This window comes from Crinia signifera, chromosome 2 (assembly GCF_055691185.1).
Source record: "Crinia signifera chromosome 2, ASM5569118v1, whole genome shotgun sequence".
Classification (NCBI taxonomy): domain Eukaryota; kingdom Metazoa; phylum Chordata; class Amphibia; order Anura; family Myobatrachidae; genus Crinia; species Crinia signifera.
This window is the reverse complement of record NC_139218.1, coordinates 360366260-360383709: the sequence shown is the minus strand read 5'-3', so window position 1 is coordinate 360383709 and position 17450 is coordinate 360366260. Positions and strand designations below refer to the sequence as shown.

Sequence of the window (17450 nt, the reverse complement as noted above, 5' to 3'; positions counted from 1 at the left end):
CAGCATGCCCTGCCAGTTTTGACATGCTCTTATAGGAAAAAATGTGGCAATGCATGTTGGAACATGTAGTTTCACAACATCTGGAGGGCCATAGGTTGAAGACCCATGCTATATTGGCTTGCTGAGAATTGAGAGGGTATTATCTATCTGTATAGATATAGATAGATCTGGATCTAATCCCCCCTCCTCCCTTTGGCCTAGGGGTGCCATGTAAAAAATGCTTATACTCTACGGTGCCTTGATTAAAAAAAAAAAATGGAGAACCCCTGCTCTAGGCACATCATAGCACTGATGCCCTTGTAGTGTGATTATAAATTATTTACAGTTTCTTATATAGCGCAGCAGATTCCGTTAAATGTGCGCTATAATCTATAATTGCCAATTTTAGAGGAGAATGTGCTATGATTTTGCTGCAAACCCTTGTGGTTGAGTAAATGTCTGGCTGATCTGGACCTTTTCTCTCCTGCGAGCAGAGAAGGACTGGGAGGACATCAAGAAGATGCCTGAACACTCCACATTAATGAAGGATTTCCGCAGAAATACGTAAGTCCGCTGATGGTTACGTGGTGTAACTGTGACCACTTTTATGGCATGTACTAGATGCCAGGTCCTGCTAATGATTGAACAGTGCATGTTGGCACATATGTCAATGTTGTATGTGGTATGCAGTGTGCAATTAGTCAGAAATTACCGTATTCTGAACCATGGAACCACAATTGTCTGCTGTGAAGGGGCTCAGTGGAAAAGGGGCACAGGCCACATCTACATGGAGTTAGTGTATGCTGTCATCAAGCAGCTTCTGCCATCTAGTGTCTAGTCCACTAACTTCTAATACAGCGGCCTCCTTCTCCCCAGCTGCTATATACAGATCCCTTGTATTCTATTTACAGACCTAACTTACAAATGACAGTATAACAGTAATTGGGGCATGTTCCTCTTTTCCACTTAGCTCCTCCATTCTTTCAGCGAGGTGCAAAAACTAGAACACAAACTGCGTATTAAACCACAATAAAAAACAACCACATAGACGTAGGTATAACACTATGGAAACTTTTTATTTAAGGTATTTTGTTATTTTACGCCTTTTCCTGTATCTCTCAACTGTGTACATCTATGCAGCACTGATACAATATTGAGGAACATTGCCTCCTCGAGTAAGTCTATGGTCACACAGACTGGATGCCACCAGTAGTGACACTGGCTCTGTTACTCTTGAGTACAGGATTACAGATGCACATTGCGCAATCAGCCTCCTTTCTCCGTTACCTACCCCAAATAGTTCCTAACTGTCGGTCACTCTGCAATACAAATACCGGTACTTGTGTAATAACTGGGCGCCCGATTTGGAGTTCGGGTCGGAAAAAATCGCATCGCATGCAACCAAATCGCATGCGATGGACGTGATTTTCCATAGGGTTCAATGTTAAAATGGTCCTGTTCATTTCCCCACTATCCAAGTGGGCATTGGGTTGATCTTGTATAGCGTGGCGAGCGCAGCGGAATACATTTTAAGTAATCCACGTCCCCTCGCTGCGCTCGCCACGCTTCGGGCTCACTGCGCTCGCCACGCTATATAAAATCAACTCTGTGCCCACTTAGATAGTGGGGAATTGAACAGGACCATTTTAACATTGAACCCTATGGAAAATCGCGTCGATCGCATCGCATGCTATTTGGTCGCGACGCGATTTTACCGTAGCATCGCATCTGATTGTATGCCTTAAGTTAAGGCATACAATCAAATAATCGGGCGTCCAGATACTACATAAGTACCCAAATACCATTGCTATTGGCATCACCAAGGTACCTTGATGCGGGCACAGCGTGATTGCGGGGAATGTTCAGTCTGCTGATAATATCTCGGTAGCATGAACATCAGCATTGTGTAGAAACATAAAGGCTCATTAGGCCCAAAGATTTGAAGGCTGTCGGACGTGTTCAGTATTATTGATGGAAGAGGCAAGGCGCAGGTCAGATGCACATCTAAAAATGTATGAGGGTGGTAACTTTAGGATGAGATGTGAGATGCATTATGGGGTGGCTTGGTAGCTTTTGGTTAGTAATCTGTCTTCTGCAGAATATTTGTATGTGGTGCTGCAGTTTTGGAGCGGCATGTGAGGAAGTGAAGTCCTGCTGCGGAATTTTAGATCAGGTTAAAGAGATCGAGGCGGGATTAAAGTTCTTAGGAGGAGGTTGCAGTAGATGAGGTACATAATGTTTAGCGTGGATACAAGTTCTTGTTTCTTGTGTAAACATGGGAGGCAGACTAACTGAGGAATAAGCTGAATGTAGCGCCAGGTCAGCAGGCTAGGGAGACGTTAGTTGTGGTAATGACCGTGACAGAAAGATGAGAGAAGGTGGTGACTGATAAGCTATTGTGACATCAATGTGCAGTTGGAGGGATGCTTGGTCACCTAAGATGTTGGAGAAGTCGGGAGGAGGGGTAGATCTGGTGAGTGCTTAGCGGTGGTCCTGGAGGCAGTAGAAGTGGTACAGATCAGTAAGAGGGTGTACAGTGAGGAAACCAGGTGGTTGGGTGGCAACAGAGCATTGTGGGACTGCAGCATACAGTGACCGCGCAGCAAAGGACGTAGTAGGAGTCACTGGTGGAACCTTTGCATCGGAGGGAAAGGAACCTATCCTAACAAATATAACGTACATTGTAATAATGTTTCCTTTTTATCATAGGCACCTAAATCTAAATTGTCTTATTCCAGATATACCAACTGCAGCCTTATTAAATATATGGAAAAGCATAAAGTAAAACCAGACAGCAAAACATTCCACTTGGTAAGTTTTATCATCCTACCTACTGTAATGTCCTACACCAGTGGTCTTCTGTCCTTTAGCCGGATATATAGGGTTAATGCGATGAAAACAAATAATCACATTGAGAACCCCTCCCCCCACACACACACACACACACACACACACACACACACACACACACACACACACACACACACACACACACACACACAATGCGTCTTACGCTGCCCATACAGCTACGTATTGGTCAGATCTGTCTGGTTGGAACTGTTAATATCTGAATGACTGTTTTCCATCATTTCTAAGCAAATGGCCAACTGTTATCTGCTGTCATCCATCACCAGGTTTTTGTTCCAACCAGCCAGGTCGGACAATAAATGTGTTGATGAATTGCCAGCTAATATCACAACACAATGCACCTAGAATGCAGCCAGGATTCTGCAGTGATGAATCTGCAGCACTTGTATATCTGTGTGATCGTGTCTGAATCTGTATACCAAGTGCTACAATGCATCAGCTGTGTTGTGTTTCATATACAAACTCCCACAGATACACAGATGGAGCTGCACTCCTCTAGCCCGGCTCCATTGTAAAACGTGGACTCCCGGCGGGACTAGGCGATGCTGCCCCTGGCATCGCTACTGGTGTGCCCAGAGATCATACAGTCGCTGTGATTGGAGCCCTCACACATATGCAACAGTGTCCCATTCTTGGCGATTGGTGCGCCTAGGAAAGAGCCACGATTAGCGTGGCTCCATCTGAACAAGAGTCTCATCAGAATAATCAGCAGAGAACATGGCGGCTCTCACACACCAGGCGTATTGAGGCAGGATGTATAAGGAGTCCACTCCAACTGACGCATGGATATATATATTTTTTAACCTTTTTTTTTTTGCATTTGTTGAATATACTGGAACTGTTATTAGCTAATGTGCTTTTCATAAGTCTCTCACTAGAAGCATGCCTATGGATAATTGCTTAACAAAGGCGGAACCTTATTTATCATTGAAACATTGTTGTTTATAAAGCTTCAGAAATTGCTCACAATGGACCCAATTAAGAGAATATCCTCTGAGCAAGCTATGCAGGATCCCTATTTTCTAGAAGACCCGCTTCCTACATCAGAGTAAGTAACAAACCATTCTCACCGTGTTGGTTGTTGTAAAAATAGAATGAAAAGAGAGTTGTCCACTTTCAGCCCCACCAGCGCTGTGATGGTTTCTTGTGGTCCTTTCACTAACCGGACACAAGGAGCTCCATGTTCATTTCTGTTGCCGACAGAGACTGCAGAGTTCCTGATCTGTCCCATACAGTGGGCTTTTTAGTGGAGCCACTTCTCAATCCTCTGGTTTCTTTTTCAAATAGGTCAGGTATGCCACAATGGCCTGACTGCAACCTGCAAATCTTCCCTTCTCTTGTTTTTAAAGGCCAGCATGTCCGGACAAGGGAGGTGTCTGTTAACGATGGCCAGGAAGTCTCCCCCCTCGTGTGTGTCATTGGAAATTGTGTATGCACTTGCCCATCCTGCCCCGTCACACCCTCGCCAGGTCCTACGGCCAATATCTGTGTTAGCAGGATTGGCATACTCTGTACGGCCCTTAAAGCTGGGTGCACATCTAAAGATTTTTTTGTCTGGTGGGTACAAAAATCTGGTTGTGTGTGGTAGCATTTTACAATCAACCATTCACTCCCAAATTCTGGAAAGCAGACCATAGTTAATTGGACAAAATGGTTAAAACTGTTTAATTTATAAAACTAAAGGCCCATACACACTAGAAGATTATCTTTCCAATCTGGCTGGTTGGAATGAAAATCTGGACATTTTTGGGAACAAATTTCAACCATCCAGATTGGAAAGATAATCTTGTGTGTATGGACCTTAATCCGAATCTGTTTTCTAGCATTTGGGAGCCAATTGATGGTCATTTGGTCCCATACATTACAAGATTTTTCTTCCCACCAGCCAGAATGGACAGATACAGCTTTGTGCACACTGCTTAACCCTCTAAAATAATTGTGCAATCATCTTCAACATATCTTATTCATGTTTCCAGGCTATGGGCTGTATTTATGTGTTTTGAAATCAAAATATTTAAAATAAAATTTAGAATTCTTTGTTTTTCTGTATTGCTTTTCCTGCAGATTTCTAAAGGCCCCATACACTACGATTTGGGCCCGATTCTGTTGGATCGGGCTGAGAAACCGTGTGAAATACAGTAGGATAAAATCGCATGTGTATGACATGCAATTACGATTGGAGCCAGATTGGCTGCACGTAAGATTGCTTGTATCTGCAGCCCATCAGCTTCACAATGCCAGTGCTTAGCACCAGCGATGTATAGCATTTGATACGGTCCGTATGTGTGTGCAAATGGTGCCGCATTGCTGGCATACAATTATTTCCAGTGCGGGCAAGCACCGGGCAGGAGAGGCGCTCCCTCTGCTCTGCATTCCTGCCAGGTGGCAAGCAAGAGATTTAAAAAAAAAAAAAGACATCATACAAAAGAATGGGAAGACACTGATTGGCTAAGAGAGCGCTCTCAGCCAATCGGTGGCTGCCCATTCATTAGAATTTTTTTTTTGTTTTGTTTCTTTTTTTTATTCCCCTGCCCCACCGCCTGCAGCTCCTCAGGAGTACATGCGATAAATCACAATCATAAGTGAGTCCTCCAAGGTCAGACCCAATTCCAAGGGGAATTGGATCTGATGTGTCCTAGTCGGACTAGTGTATGGGCCCTTGATTACAGCACCACAAAGAAGAACAATATGAACAAACAAACTATGAAAGTGTGAATAAAATGTCAGAAATATTTTTGTGGTCTCTTCTTAAATATCAGAACAGGTGTTTTATGTTTCTTCATTCGGAATTTGGTTACGATGGTTATATCTTTACCTTCTCGCTGTGTTTACTATTGTTTTCCCTAAACTTTTGTTCTTTTTTTTTTTTTTTAAGCTTATCAGGGAGTATCACCGTCACCATGTCATCGTAGCTAAAGATATAGCCGTCTATTAAATTAGCTCACCTGGCTCATACGGTACATAGATATGGGTAGAACAGAGGGTTAGCACACATTTTTTTAAATGGTGAGGTGTAGATGTGACCTACATAAGTGTATGTACTACAGTCCACTCCATCTGTATACAACACAGTGAGACAGAGCTGAGTTTGTGTTACTCCATAGCAGCCTAAGAAGGGTCTGGCTGTCAGCGCTCCCAGTGAGGATTATTAGCTGCCTGGAATTTTTTTTATTTTTTTTTCTGGTTGATGGAAAAGTCCTGCTGACAGAGTAGTGAAGTTTGAGAACCTATTTATTATATATTAGCTAAATGGAGAATGGGTGCAATATGTAATGGCCTGACAGACGCAGACTGTTTGGGAATTCCTATGAGTCTGCCAGTATTCTTAAAGCTACAATCAATTACAAGGCAAAACTAGGGCCGTTTTTTTGCCTATTTTTAATGATTACCGCTTTAAAAATATGGGCAGACGCGCAGGAATATCGGAACATCCCGCATCTCGCTGGTCGTTGCATTTTGCCCCATATCTTTTGTGTTCTGAGAAAAATGCATCGTTTGCACGTTACACCCTTAATAACCAGCGGTTTCATTGCAGTGTGTTTGCTGGCTGCCAGATTCCATACCCCAAGCGAGAGTTCCTCACAGAAGAGGAACCTGATGATAAGGGAGACAAAGTACGTGCCACACACAGCACTAAGGTGTTCACACAGTCGGCATTCCCTTTCTTGTCGCTTAACATATACATATTATTCTAGTTTGTGTCCTTGAAAACAAAACCTTCTCATTTTTTATTCTGTAGGTTTAAGAATATAAGTGATCTGTCCTTAAGAAAGGTTAGAACCATGGATTACGCTAGACCAGGGTTGGCCAACCCTGTCCTCATGATCTACCAACGGTTCATGTTTTTCAGGCAACCTGTAGTTTGAAAATGTGACCGTTGGTAATGACTACAGCTGTGCACCAGCTAGGTGATTTGGAAAACATGGACCGTTGTTAGATCTCGAGGACCGGTTTGGCCTCCCCTGCTCTAGACCAATACCTCTCACATTCAGGCCCCAGGACACACTACGTGTTTTTCGGATGTCCTTGTTGAACATTACGGTCTAGCACATGTGAAAACATCCACAGGTGGCTCTTATTATTTCACTCGTGATTCTGTGAGGAGATCTGGAAAACCTGCATGTCCTGAGGACTGGATTTGGGAAGCGTTCCTCTAGACTTCTTACATAAGTGCATCTGCTGAAGTAGTGTATTAGACTGCTTGCTGTCACCCTGTAATTATTGTATTTTATTTTTTATTTTTTTTTTACATTAAAAAAGAAAAACCAACAGCAGCAGCAAGGCAATAATCATACTAATGGGACCGGGCATCCAGGAAACCAAGATAACAGCCACGCACAAGGGCCACCACTGAAGAAAGTGAGAGTTGTACCCCCTACCACTACCTCAGGTGGTCTCATCATGACCTCAGACTATCAGGTAAATAGAAAGGGGGCTTCTCCCTTGCTGTGTATGGTTCCTTCTGTATTATGTCAGCAGGTTACTTCCAGAACTGTTCTTACTGCATGTCTAGTTTTAAATAATGTAATTATGCAAGAACACTCTACTGACTGACTGTTTACTAGTCTGCTCGAGGAGTCTGGTAGAAGGCTCGAGGAGTCTGGTAGAAGGCTCGAGGAGTTGGGTAGAATGCTCGGGGAGTTGGGTAGAATTTTCAAGCACTGAGAAGTTGTGTGTATTTTTTTTTTTTTTTTTTTAGCGTTCCAATCCACATGCTGCCTATCCAAACCCTGGACCAAGCACATCACAACCTCAGAGCAGCATGGGATATTCGACTACCTCCCAGCAGCCTCCACAATACTCCCATCAAACACATCGGTACTGAAGGGTACCTGGAGATGAGGAAACGTCAATGCACTGTTGCTTACGCTGCAGGACTGAGCTTTTGTAGCCTCCTGGCTGAAGCCTGGTTTTGGAATGTACTGTACAACCACACCTTGAAAAAATGTCCAAAAGCCAAGTTACACAACATTTCACCGAATGTACATCCCATGTGGAGGTTTAACTGAAGAGAGTGAGAGTGCAAATCCTAGCACAGTCCATATTGTGAATTTGCTACTTCCATAGTATACTTGAAAATGGTTCAAATCGACCAATGCATTTCTTTCAGTGAGGCTAGCAGTTGAAGCTGTGAAGTATGCTTGGAATAAAAACCGTTTTTCGTTATCGTATGTGGGGACTTCTTAACGTGAGACTATAATCTGACCAATCGTTTTTTTAATTTTATGTTTTCTTTGTTTTACTGCTATATTAGGGTATGATTTACTAATGCACAAAGCTGGAAGAAACGTGCCCTGAAAATTTTGGTACAATTTTATTTTTCTTGCCGTTTTAGGGGTTTTGTGATCAAAGTTATCACAGCGATCAGTGTTCTTGTCCAGCAAATTTGTTACATTTTACCCCCCAATAAGAGCCTCCCAAAGATTATACTTCAACATGAATTTTGCATAACTCTTTAACTTGACTGGTATTAAAGCTGCTATATGATAGTAAATGTCTGAAACTGATTTGAATCCGTTTGCTCCAGCAAACAAGTAAAATTGATGGTCATTGTTTTTTTTTTTTTTTCTATTTGTGTTGCTGAATTGTGAGCATGCTATGGAGTTTTATAAAGCAAAAAAAAAAAAAAGGAACCGGCGAGTATGAAATGCTCCTGGTCAGACTTATACGCCTCTGTGCAGATCTTTTTATGCTGGCTTGGTGTAGTGGATTTCAAATCAGTTCCTGTTTCTGTTTTTTTTTTTATTTATTTTTTTATTTGGTCGGCACCTTATTTTAGGGTGAGTCCCTGTTACAGCAGAGGATATGGGTAGGAAAGCCTTAGACTTTACAAGGAAAACATAAACTGTAACATACGATGTACTGTATCAAACTATTTTACATGAATGACAAGTATTCTGATTAAAAAAAAAATTCAACATTGTTAAAACAAGGTGTTAAGTAATAAATTTATTTTTCATAAAAACTAAAGGTTAATTTATGTGTGTTCGTTGCAAAAAAGATTCAGAACAATCAGCAGTTTTGAGAATATACAGGCTAGATTTCTGGGCTTGTCTCCACCTACTAGACATGTGGCAATCCTGATAGATTTATCTAAATGACTAATATCCAATAAGGATAAATAGAAAAATAAGTGTGATAAAAATCCTGTCTGACACTACAGTGCCCTTTTAATAGGCTGTTGTCTAGAACAGTGATTCTCAAACATGGTCCTCAGGAACCAACACAGCGCATGTTTTGCAGGTCTCCTCACAGATTCACAAGTGAAATAATTAGCTCCACCTGTGGAACTTTTAAAATATGTAAATGAGTAATTAATGCACTTGTGCACCTGCCGGGTGACCAGGAAACCGTGAACTGTGTGGGGTCCTTTAGGACCGAGTTTGAGAACCCCCTGGTCTAGATCTAGAACAGTTCAGTGAATAAATCTTGTCCAGTTCAGCCATTGGGTTATTAGCACCTGGCCACATATTAGGAACCATTCTGGTCACCGTGGTTTTACTTAAAGGCAATATTTTGTAAACATTCCCCTAATAGAATATTTATTTATTGGCAGTTATTTGTATAGCGCACACATATTCCGCAGCGCTTTACAGAGAATATTTGTAAATTCACATCAGTCCCTGCCCCAGTGGAGTTTACAATTTATGTTCCCTACCACATGTGTGTACACAGGCATTCTAGGGTTAATTTTTGTTGGGGACCAATTAACTTACCTGTATATTTTTGGATTGTGCTTGGGAAAACTAAGTACCCGGAGGAAACCGATGTGACCACGGGGAGAATATACAAACTGTGCAGAGTTGGGGCCATGGTGGGAATAGAACCCGTGACCTCAGTGCTGTTAGGCAGTAATGCTAACCATTACACCGTCCATGCTGTTTTTGCATCCTGCCCTTAGCCTTCCATTGTTGAGGCCAACTGCACAGTTGATCTGAAGGCGATGGCCTTCAGATCAACTGTTTTTATAACCCAGACTCTACAAGCTTAGTGAGCAGATTCAATTCCCAAAATCCTTAGTGCCTGGGATGGTGGGAAGACCACCAGGAGCTGTGGAGACCCTCCTGAGAGGGGAGTACCATATTTAGTTTTTCTACATGCCACAGGGTTTTCAACTCTGAAACCCCTGCAACTAAATTGGATTTTGTGGGTATCGAGAGCTGGCATATCTGTAGGAATCCAAAATGGAGTGTGAGATACGCAAGATTGAATTCACCCCCCTAGGTCTGTTACATTAGACTACGGGAAGAAGGCTTCTATACTCCTGGTAAGTGTTGCGGTCTGGCTCCTAGGTACAGGGAATGATGGGACACAACACACAGAGTGAAGTCTAATCATTTTTTATTTATTTACAGTTTCTTATATAGCGCAGCAGATTCCTTTGACAAACTTGGAGGTAAGAGGGTCCTGCTGCAAGCTTACCATCTATAGGTATATAGGAGGGAAACACAAGGACAGGCACCAGTAATAGCATAGCTTGTAGGTCCAGAAGGTAAGCTGTATGATACATAAGTGCCTCAGAGGGTTATGCGTATGGAACTTAAATATGATAGGATTGCCTGAAGAGGTGAGTTTTCAGGGAACGCTTGAAAGTTTGGATGCTATTGGAGAGTCTTATTGTGCGTGGAAGGGCATTCCATAGGGTGGGAGCAGCCCGATGAAAGTCCTGTAATAGGGAATGGGAGCCGGTGATCCGTGCAGAAAAGACAGAGCGGAGTGAGCGAGATGGGAGATGTTTTGAGATAAGTAAAGAGATATACGCTGGTGCAGATTGGTTAAGAGCTTTATGTGCTAGCAGAAGGGTTTCATATTGAATACGGTAAAACACAGGTAACCAATGGAGGGACTGGCAGAGCGGATCACTCAAAGTGTGTCTGGAGCTGTAACGCTGGGTTGTGGACTTCCATCTTAATTTATGATTGTCATCACCTGTTTTAAACAGGGTAATTGATAAGAAAGGTGTTTAAGCACAGGTGATGGTAATCCATAAATTAAGAAGAAAGTCCAGAAACAGAGCAATGTGTCCCTCCTGGAGAGGGTCATGTTGGGAGGTATGCACCTCCCTCTCCCCCCCCATTCACGGCATCCCCACGATTAAATGGCACATGCAAAACACTGACATGGCTATGGTCGACAATGAAAAAGGTTGATAAGATTTATTTTTCACTTTTTCAATGTTTTCATATTCATTCTCATGTGTCGAAATGGACACCAATGAAGTGCCACACTTATGTCAACATTTACATGTGTTGACCTTTCTGTGTTGATTTTTTCTTGTGGCGATTCGCGACACCCCCCCGCGACCCCCCTCCCGCGATTTGCAGCACACCCCACCGCAATTCGCGGCACCCCCGGTGACTCCCGCGATTTGCGGCCCCACCACGTGACACACCCCCCCCTCCTGCGATTCGCGGCACCCCGCGACCCCCCCTCCCACGATTCGCGCCAACCCCCTGGGCCCCCCCTCCCGCGGTTCACGGTGCCCCCCACGACCCCCCCTACCGTGATTCCCCACCCCTGACCCCCCTCATGTCATTGCGGCAACCCCTCGCCCCCGAGACCCACCCTCCCGCGATTCACTGCAACCCCCAGCGCCCGCGCCCCCCCCCCACAATTCGCGGCACCCCCCCCCCCCCCCCCCGCGACCCCCCCCTCCTGCAATTCACGGCATCCACCCATGACCCCTCCTCCCGTGATTCGCGGACACCCCTCACCTCCTACCTCCCCCCCCACCCCGCGCGCGATTCACGGCAACCCCAGGATTAAATGGCACATGCAAAACACTGGCACGGCTATGGTCGACAATGAAAAAGGTTGACATGAGTTTTTGAAGATTTATTTTTCTTTTTTGGAATGTTTTCATATTCATTCTCATGTGTCGACATGGACACTTATGTCAACATTTACATGTGTTGACCTTTCTGTGTTGATTTTTTCTTGTGGCGATTCGCGACACCCCCCCGCGACCCCCCTCCCGCGATTTGCAGCACACCCCCCGCAATTCGCGGCACCCCCGGTGACTCCCGCGATTTGCGGCCCCACCACGTGACACACCCCCCCTCCTGCGATTCGCGGCACCCCGCGACCCCCCCTCCCACGATTCGCGCCAACCCCCTGGGCCCCCCCTCCCGCGGTTCACGGTGCCCCCCACGACCCCCCCTACCGTGATTCCCCACCCCTGACCCCCCTCATGTCATTGCGGCAACCCCTCGCCCCCGCGACCCACCCTCCCGCGATTCACTGCAACCCCCAGCGCCCGCGCCCCCCCCCCACAATTCGCGGCACCCACACCCCCCCCCCCCCGCGACCCCCCCCCCTCCTGCAATTCACGGCATCCACCCATGACCCCTCCTCCCGTGATTCGCGGACACCCCTCACCTCCTACCTCCCCCCCACCCCGCGCGCGATTCACGGCAACCCCAGGATTAAATGGCACATGCAAAACACTGGCACGGCTATGGTCGACAATGAAAAAGGTTGACATGAGTTTTTGAAGATTTATTTTTCTCTTTTTTAATGTTTTCATATTCATTCTCATGTGTCGACATGGACACTTATGTCAACATTTACATGTGTTGAACTTTCTGTATTGATTTTTTCTTGTGGTGATTCGCGGCACCCCCCGCGACTCTCCTCCCGCGATTTGCAGCACACCCCCCGCAATTCGCGGCACCCCCGGTGACTCCCGCGATTCGCGGCCCCACCCCGTGACACCTCTCCCCCCTCCTGCGATTCGCGGCACCCCGCGACCCCCCCCTCCCACGATTCGCGCCGGGCCCCCCTCCCACGGTTCACGGTGCCCCCCACGACCCCCCCTACCGCGATTCCCCACCCCTGACCCCCCCTCCTGTCATTGCGGCAACACCCCGCCCCCGCGACCCACCCTCCCGCGATTCACTGCAACCCCCCGCGAACCCTCCCTCCCGCAATTCACGGCATCCACCCACGACCCCTCCTCCCATGATTCGTGGACACCCCTCACCTCCTCCCCCACCCCCGCGCGCGATTCACGGCAACCCCAGGATTAAATGGCACATGCAAAACACTGGCACGGCTATGGTCGACAATGAAAAAGGTTGACATGAGTTTTTGAAGATTTATTTTTCTTTTTTGGAATGTTTTCATATTCATTCTCATGTGTCGACATGGACACCGATGAAGTGCCACACTTATGTCAACATTTACATGTGTTGAACTTTCTGTGTTGATTTTTTTCTTGTAGCAATTTTTTTCCAGTGACAACTATGAACTATGTGCACGTCAACCTACACATCATCAACCAATTCTTTGTATAATATATAACACCTGTTCTGTTTTACTGTAGGTGTTTTAAGTCAGACCTTTTACTGCTACTATTACTGTTTATGTAAATGCATTCTGAATGACAGCAACATCCTACCATCCTTCTACAAGAATATATAACCAACTAGGTGATTCATCGCGCTCCGTGCCCCCCCCCCCCTCCCGTAATTCACGGACCCCCCGCGCACCCCCCCTCCCGCGATTCGCAACCCCCCCTCGCGCAATTCACGCCCCCTCCCACGCTTTGCGGACCACCGCCCTCTCCCCCGATTCGCCGACACCTGCGCCCCCCCTTTCCTTGATTCATGGCATCCCCCGCGCCCCTCCCGCAATTCACGGCACCCCTAAGCCCCTCTTTAGTCCCCCGTATACTCACACACCCCTATCACTACCCAGCTTCCTGCTCTCCTTAACCGTAACTTCCACCACTCGGGAGTCGCTGACGCTGTTTTGCCCACATGCCCCTATCATGCCTCATAGCCCAGCCTCCTGCTCTCATGCACCCAAACTCCCACCCAGTAGGAGGAGACACTGACTAAGGGCCACCATCTTGTACTGCCACGCTGGACCCTCACCCACTGGCAGAAGCTGCACAGTATCTCCTCTTTAGTCCCCCTTATGCCCACACACCCCTATCACTACCCAGCCTCCTGTTTTCCTGTGTCGTGACCTCCGCCAGTGGGGAGCCGCTGACTCAGAAACACCCTACTATACTATTGCACACACACACCTAAACAACATGCACACACAGCCCCCCCCCCCACACCCACAAATGTCACTGTACCATCCACACTATCAATGTACATCTTACTCTGTAACCGCTTTTTAATTAAACAAAACAATACACACCCCCTTCCACATCATATGCTCTCTATTTAACACCTTTCACCTATAACTTAAGTTGCAATACAGGCCATCTTTCATACAATTCTAACCATCTTTCTCATATGCAAATGTTCACAAATTATGGGGGCGCAGCCCCTTACGACGGTGTGAAGAGCGCCCGTAGGGCGCGATGAATCACCTAGTCTGTCCTATATAAAAGTCTATTGTCGCGTTCCCATCTCACACATATTAATCACTGGGCACCATGCGCTCTACTAAAACTTTTCAGAGCAAATTAATATAAATGCAAAGTTTGGTTAATTTTACCTTAAATCAAAGGAAAAACAATTAATGAAATATAATCCCCAGATTTAATTAATGCTGGCCTACATATTCCAAAGTTTTAATTACCTGCATTGTACTGTATGTAGCATAATTATACTCCATTATGTTAGCAGTAGTCCCAGCACCCTCACAAGGGGATCATATGCTGTCATCTACCCAGTAGTAAGACTACTCCCAGCGTGTGCAGGAGGAAGTGTGGCGTGGGACCTATATGGGCGTACTGGGGGGTCCGGGTGATCAGTCAGACAGTCCCTGCAGCTAGCTGGGTATGCTTTGCTTTTCTGTTGAAGCTCAAATCTCTCACATTTTATTTAATATATAAATCCACTTTGATGTTTAAAAGATCTTCATTTCATAATGAGTACAAAGCCTGCGTAAGCGATTAATAATTAAAATATCAGTTCTCTGGAACTGAATTGATGCCGATAGTGAGGAAAATCAAAGCCCAACTGATTAATCATGAGGTGAATGTAGGTGTGCTTTTAACTCTGCATAGTTTTCCCATAGTCCCTACTACCCTCTATACACCTGGGATGTAGTCACATTACCTACACCAAGGGCACTGAGGGATATATTTACTAAGGTGCAGATTTTTTATAAGTGTTGATGTTGCCATAGCAATCAATCAGATTCTAACGATTATCTTCTTGAAACTGCTAGATAGGAGTTAAGTAGAATCTGATTGGTTGCTATGGGAAACATCTCCACTTCTAAAAACCTGCAATGTAGTAAATAAACCTCTCATTATCCTAGGTGGAGAGAAGTCAAGCCGCCCATGGTCTTTGCTTCTACAAATCACCACCAGTCTGCCTACGATAGCAAAGCGAGGACCTTCCGTGGGAAGCCACTCCTTCTATACCTGCCATATCTGGCTGCTGGGTGCCAGCCTGTTTAGCAGCACGGGAGTACAGCCCCGCCCTTTACCTAAGCCCAGCCTCCTGGTGAAGATGCCATCAATCACTGGGAGAGAAGGCTGTATGCAGGCACTCTGGTCAGATGGAATGAGCTTGTCACAAAGCATGGCAGCTGCTGTTCCCCCTTTATCTCCCTCAACTGCTCCACTGCATACATGGTGTTGTGTCCATCTCTGAAGCTCTTTATTCCAGGAAATAATTTTATTTAGAACCTGTAGTTTGTCTACAATAGAAGTTTTAGCTTAGCGGTCATTCTTGGTCTTCTGACAGTTGGCATCCTGAGTGCCAGGATCCCAATACTATTCCAGTCATTCTATGTAGGTAATACAGTTGTTACTGTTTACTACAGTCAGGCTGCCTTATCTGTTTTATCTCCATATCGAATTCTTGGACATTCTGAAGTTTGTTTCCCAAACCCCCACACTGACATCTGGTAACAGAAAATACTGCAGTTGTATTGAACATATACTTCTTTGTTCTGGTATGCGGTCAATAGTTTGACCACGATTAGTCAACAGAAAATATGTGTACTGAGCACAGCGAGGTACCGTGCCCGAAGCATGACGAGCGAACGGATTACACTGATACTGTGACCATGTCAACCTATGTCGACAGGCACCCCAAAAACATGTTGACCATTCCCCATGTCTACCGTTTCATTTACTTTTTTCTTGTGTCGACCTTTTGACCAACAGTGGTCAACCTAACGATCCACACCTCTTGGTTCTGTAGTAACCATCCTTCTATGCATGCCTCTGTGCTTGCGAACGTTCAAGGTCACTGAAGTAGGACACAATTGTTCTAGTAAAACCAATAAATGGGGCACAAAGTGCATTGTGGGTTATATGATACTAGCAAAATATGAACCATAGTAAACACACCAATAAGCTATTTTATCCATAATTACATTCTAGCCTCATATTATCTGACAATGTGCCGGTTCAGCTCCACTGACAAATCACTGGCTGGAAGGATCATGTAACTGTATAGGGCTGAAAACCGCTGTGATTATAGAAAATAGTTCCATTCAGCTGCCCGGACAAAGCGTGTTCCGCAAATAAGATTTATAAGCAAATATCTGAGCCAATGACTGATGTTGATTTATTTATTGGCAATAATACACTTGTATCATTTACTGTATAACGTTACAGTCTGGATTTCTTGGGAAACATTGTGCGCCTATTTAGATTATTCGTTTGTAGAGCAGACACTTTGGTAAGAAGAAAACTGCTGATAAACCAATAAACCAGCTCATTCTGACCCAAAATCAGCATTTAACATCGTTAAGTCTGAAATAATTTGCCAAGAACATCAAACGTTAAGAAAGTCGTTGTTCTGCCTTATTTCCATGATTCAAATGTTTTTTTTTCCCCACAGATAGCTAGAGATTTCAATTAAAAGGGGAAATGACTAGATGCTAATCAGTAGCTAATAGGTAGGCAGAGGCTGGTATTCGGTACTCAGGGGAACGTAACATTGGCACCTTATTTTGGACTCATTTTTCTATCTTAGGCTGGGGCCACACATTGCGTTTTAGCAGGATGCAGTTTTTGGCAGGAAAAAAAGAGTGGGGGTCCATCATATTTTAGGGAGCAGCACCAGGCTCCACTAGCAGGGGGTGTAATGGCCAAAGCATTATCCACCCTAACTAGTCAGCCCAGGCTGGGAGTTCTTGGTGAGTTGGGGATCCCCGAATAAAGAGGTCCTCCTCTCCAGGACACCCCAGGCCTGGGTTGAAGCCCGGAGCTATCCCCCGCACCCCTGGGCAGTGGGTGCGGATTGATAGCTGGTGCAAAAAGTAATATTGTCCTTTACAGTGGGACTACAGGTCCCAGCAAGCATGCTCACATGTTGGTTCTTGTGAGAACCACATGTACCAGCATGTGGGGCATTAAATAGCCCCCCTGTAAAGGAAATATTAAAATAAAAGCACAACAATGGTTTGTAAAATATTTATATTCATGGCCACCGCCTCTCCAGGCGTCTTCATCTGTGGTCTTCAACCGGGGGCAGCAGCATTTAAACTCTTTTGCATGGCCACCACCTCCCAGGACTTGGGCACCTTCAGGAGCTCTTCTCATCAGCCGTTGGACTGCCTGTCCCCTGTTTTGCACTGGCTAATAACACAAGCTCAAATGGTCGGCCACTTGAATAAAAAAAAAAAAAAGCTGCCGCTCTTTACACAGCAAGAGGACCCGGACCATCGCTGCCGAAGAT

General features: G+C 45.3%; 1 protein-coding gene across 1 annotated transcript in view; it reads left to right on the top strand.

Moving 5' to 3' along the window:
* The window catches only part of CDK8 (cyclin dependent kinase 8), a 61124-nt gene extending 53110 nt beyond the window's left edge, over positions 1–8014 (top strand). The window contains exons 8-13 of the mRNA XM_083169881.1: positions 474–543; positions 2718–2790; positions 3798–3895; positions 6383–6461; positions 7108–7266; positions 7547–8014. Of these exons, the coding sequence (XP_083026007.1) occupies positions 474–543; positions 2718–2790; positions 3798–3895; positions 6383–6461; positions 7108–7266; positions 7547–7672 (605 nt within the window). The 3' untranslated portion in view covers positions 7673–8014. The remainder of the gene's footprint in view (positions 1–473; positions 544–2717; positions 2791–3797; positions 3896–6382; positions 6462–7107; positions 7267–7546) is intronic.
* The last annotated feature ends 9436 nt before the right edge of the window (positions 8015–17450 follow it).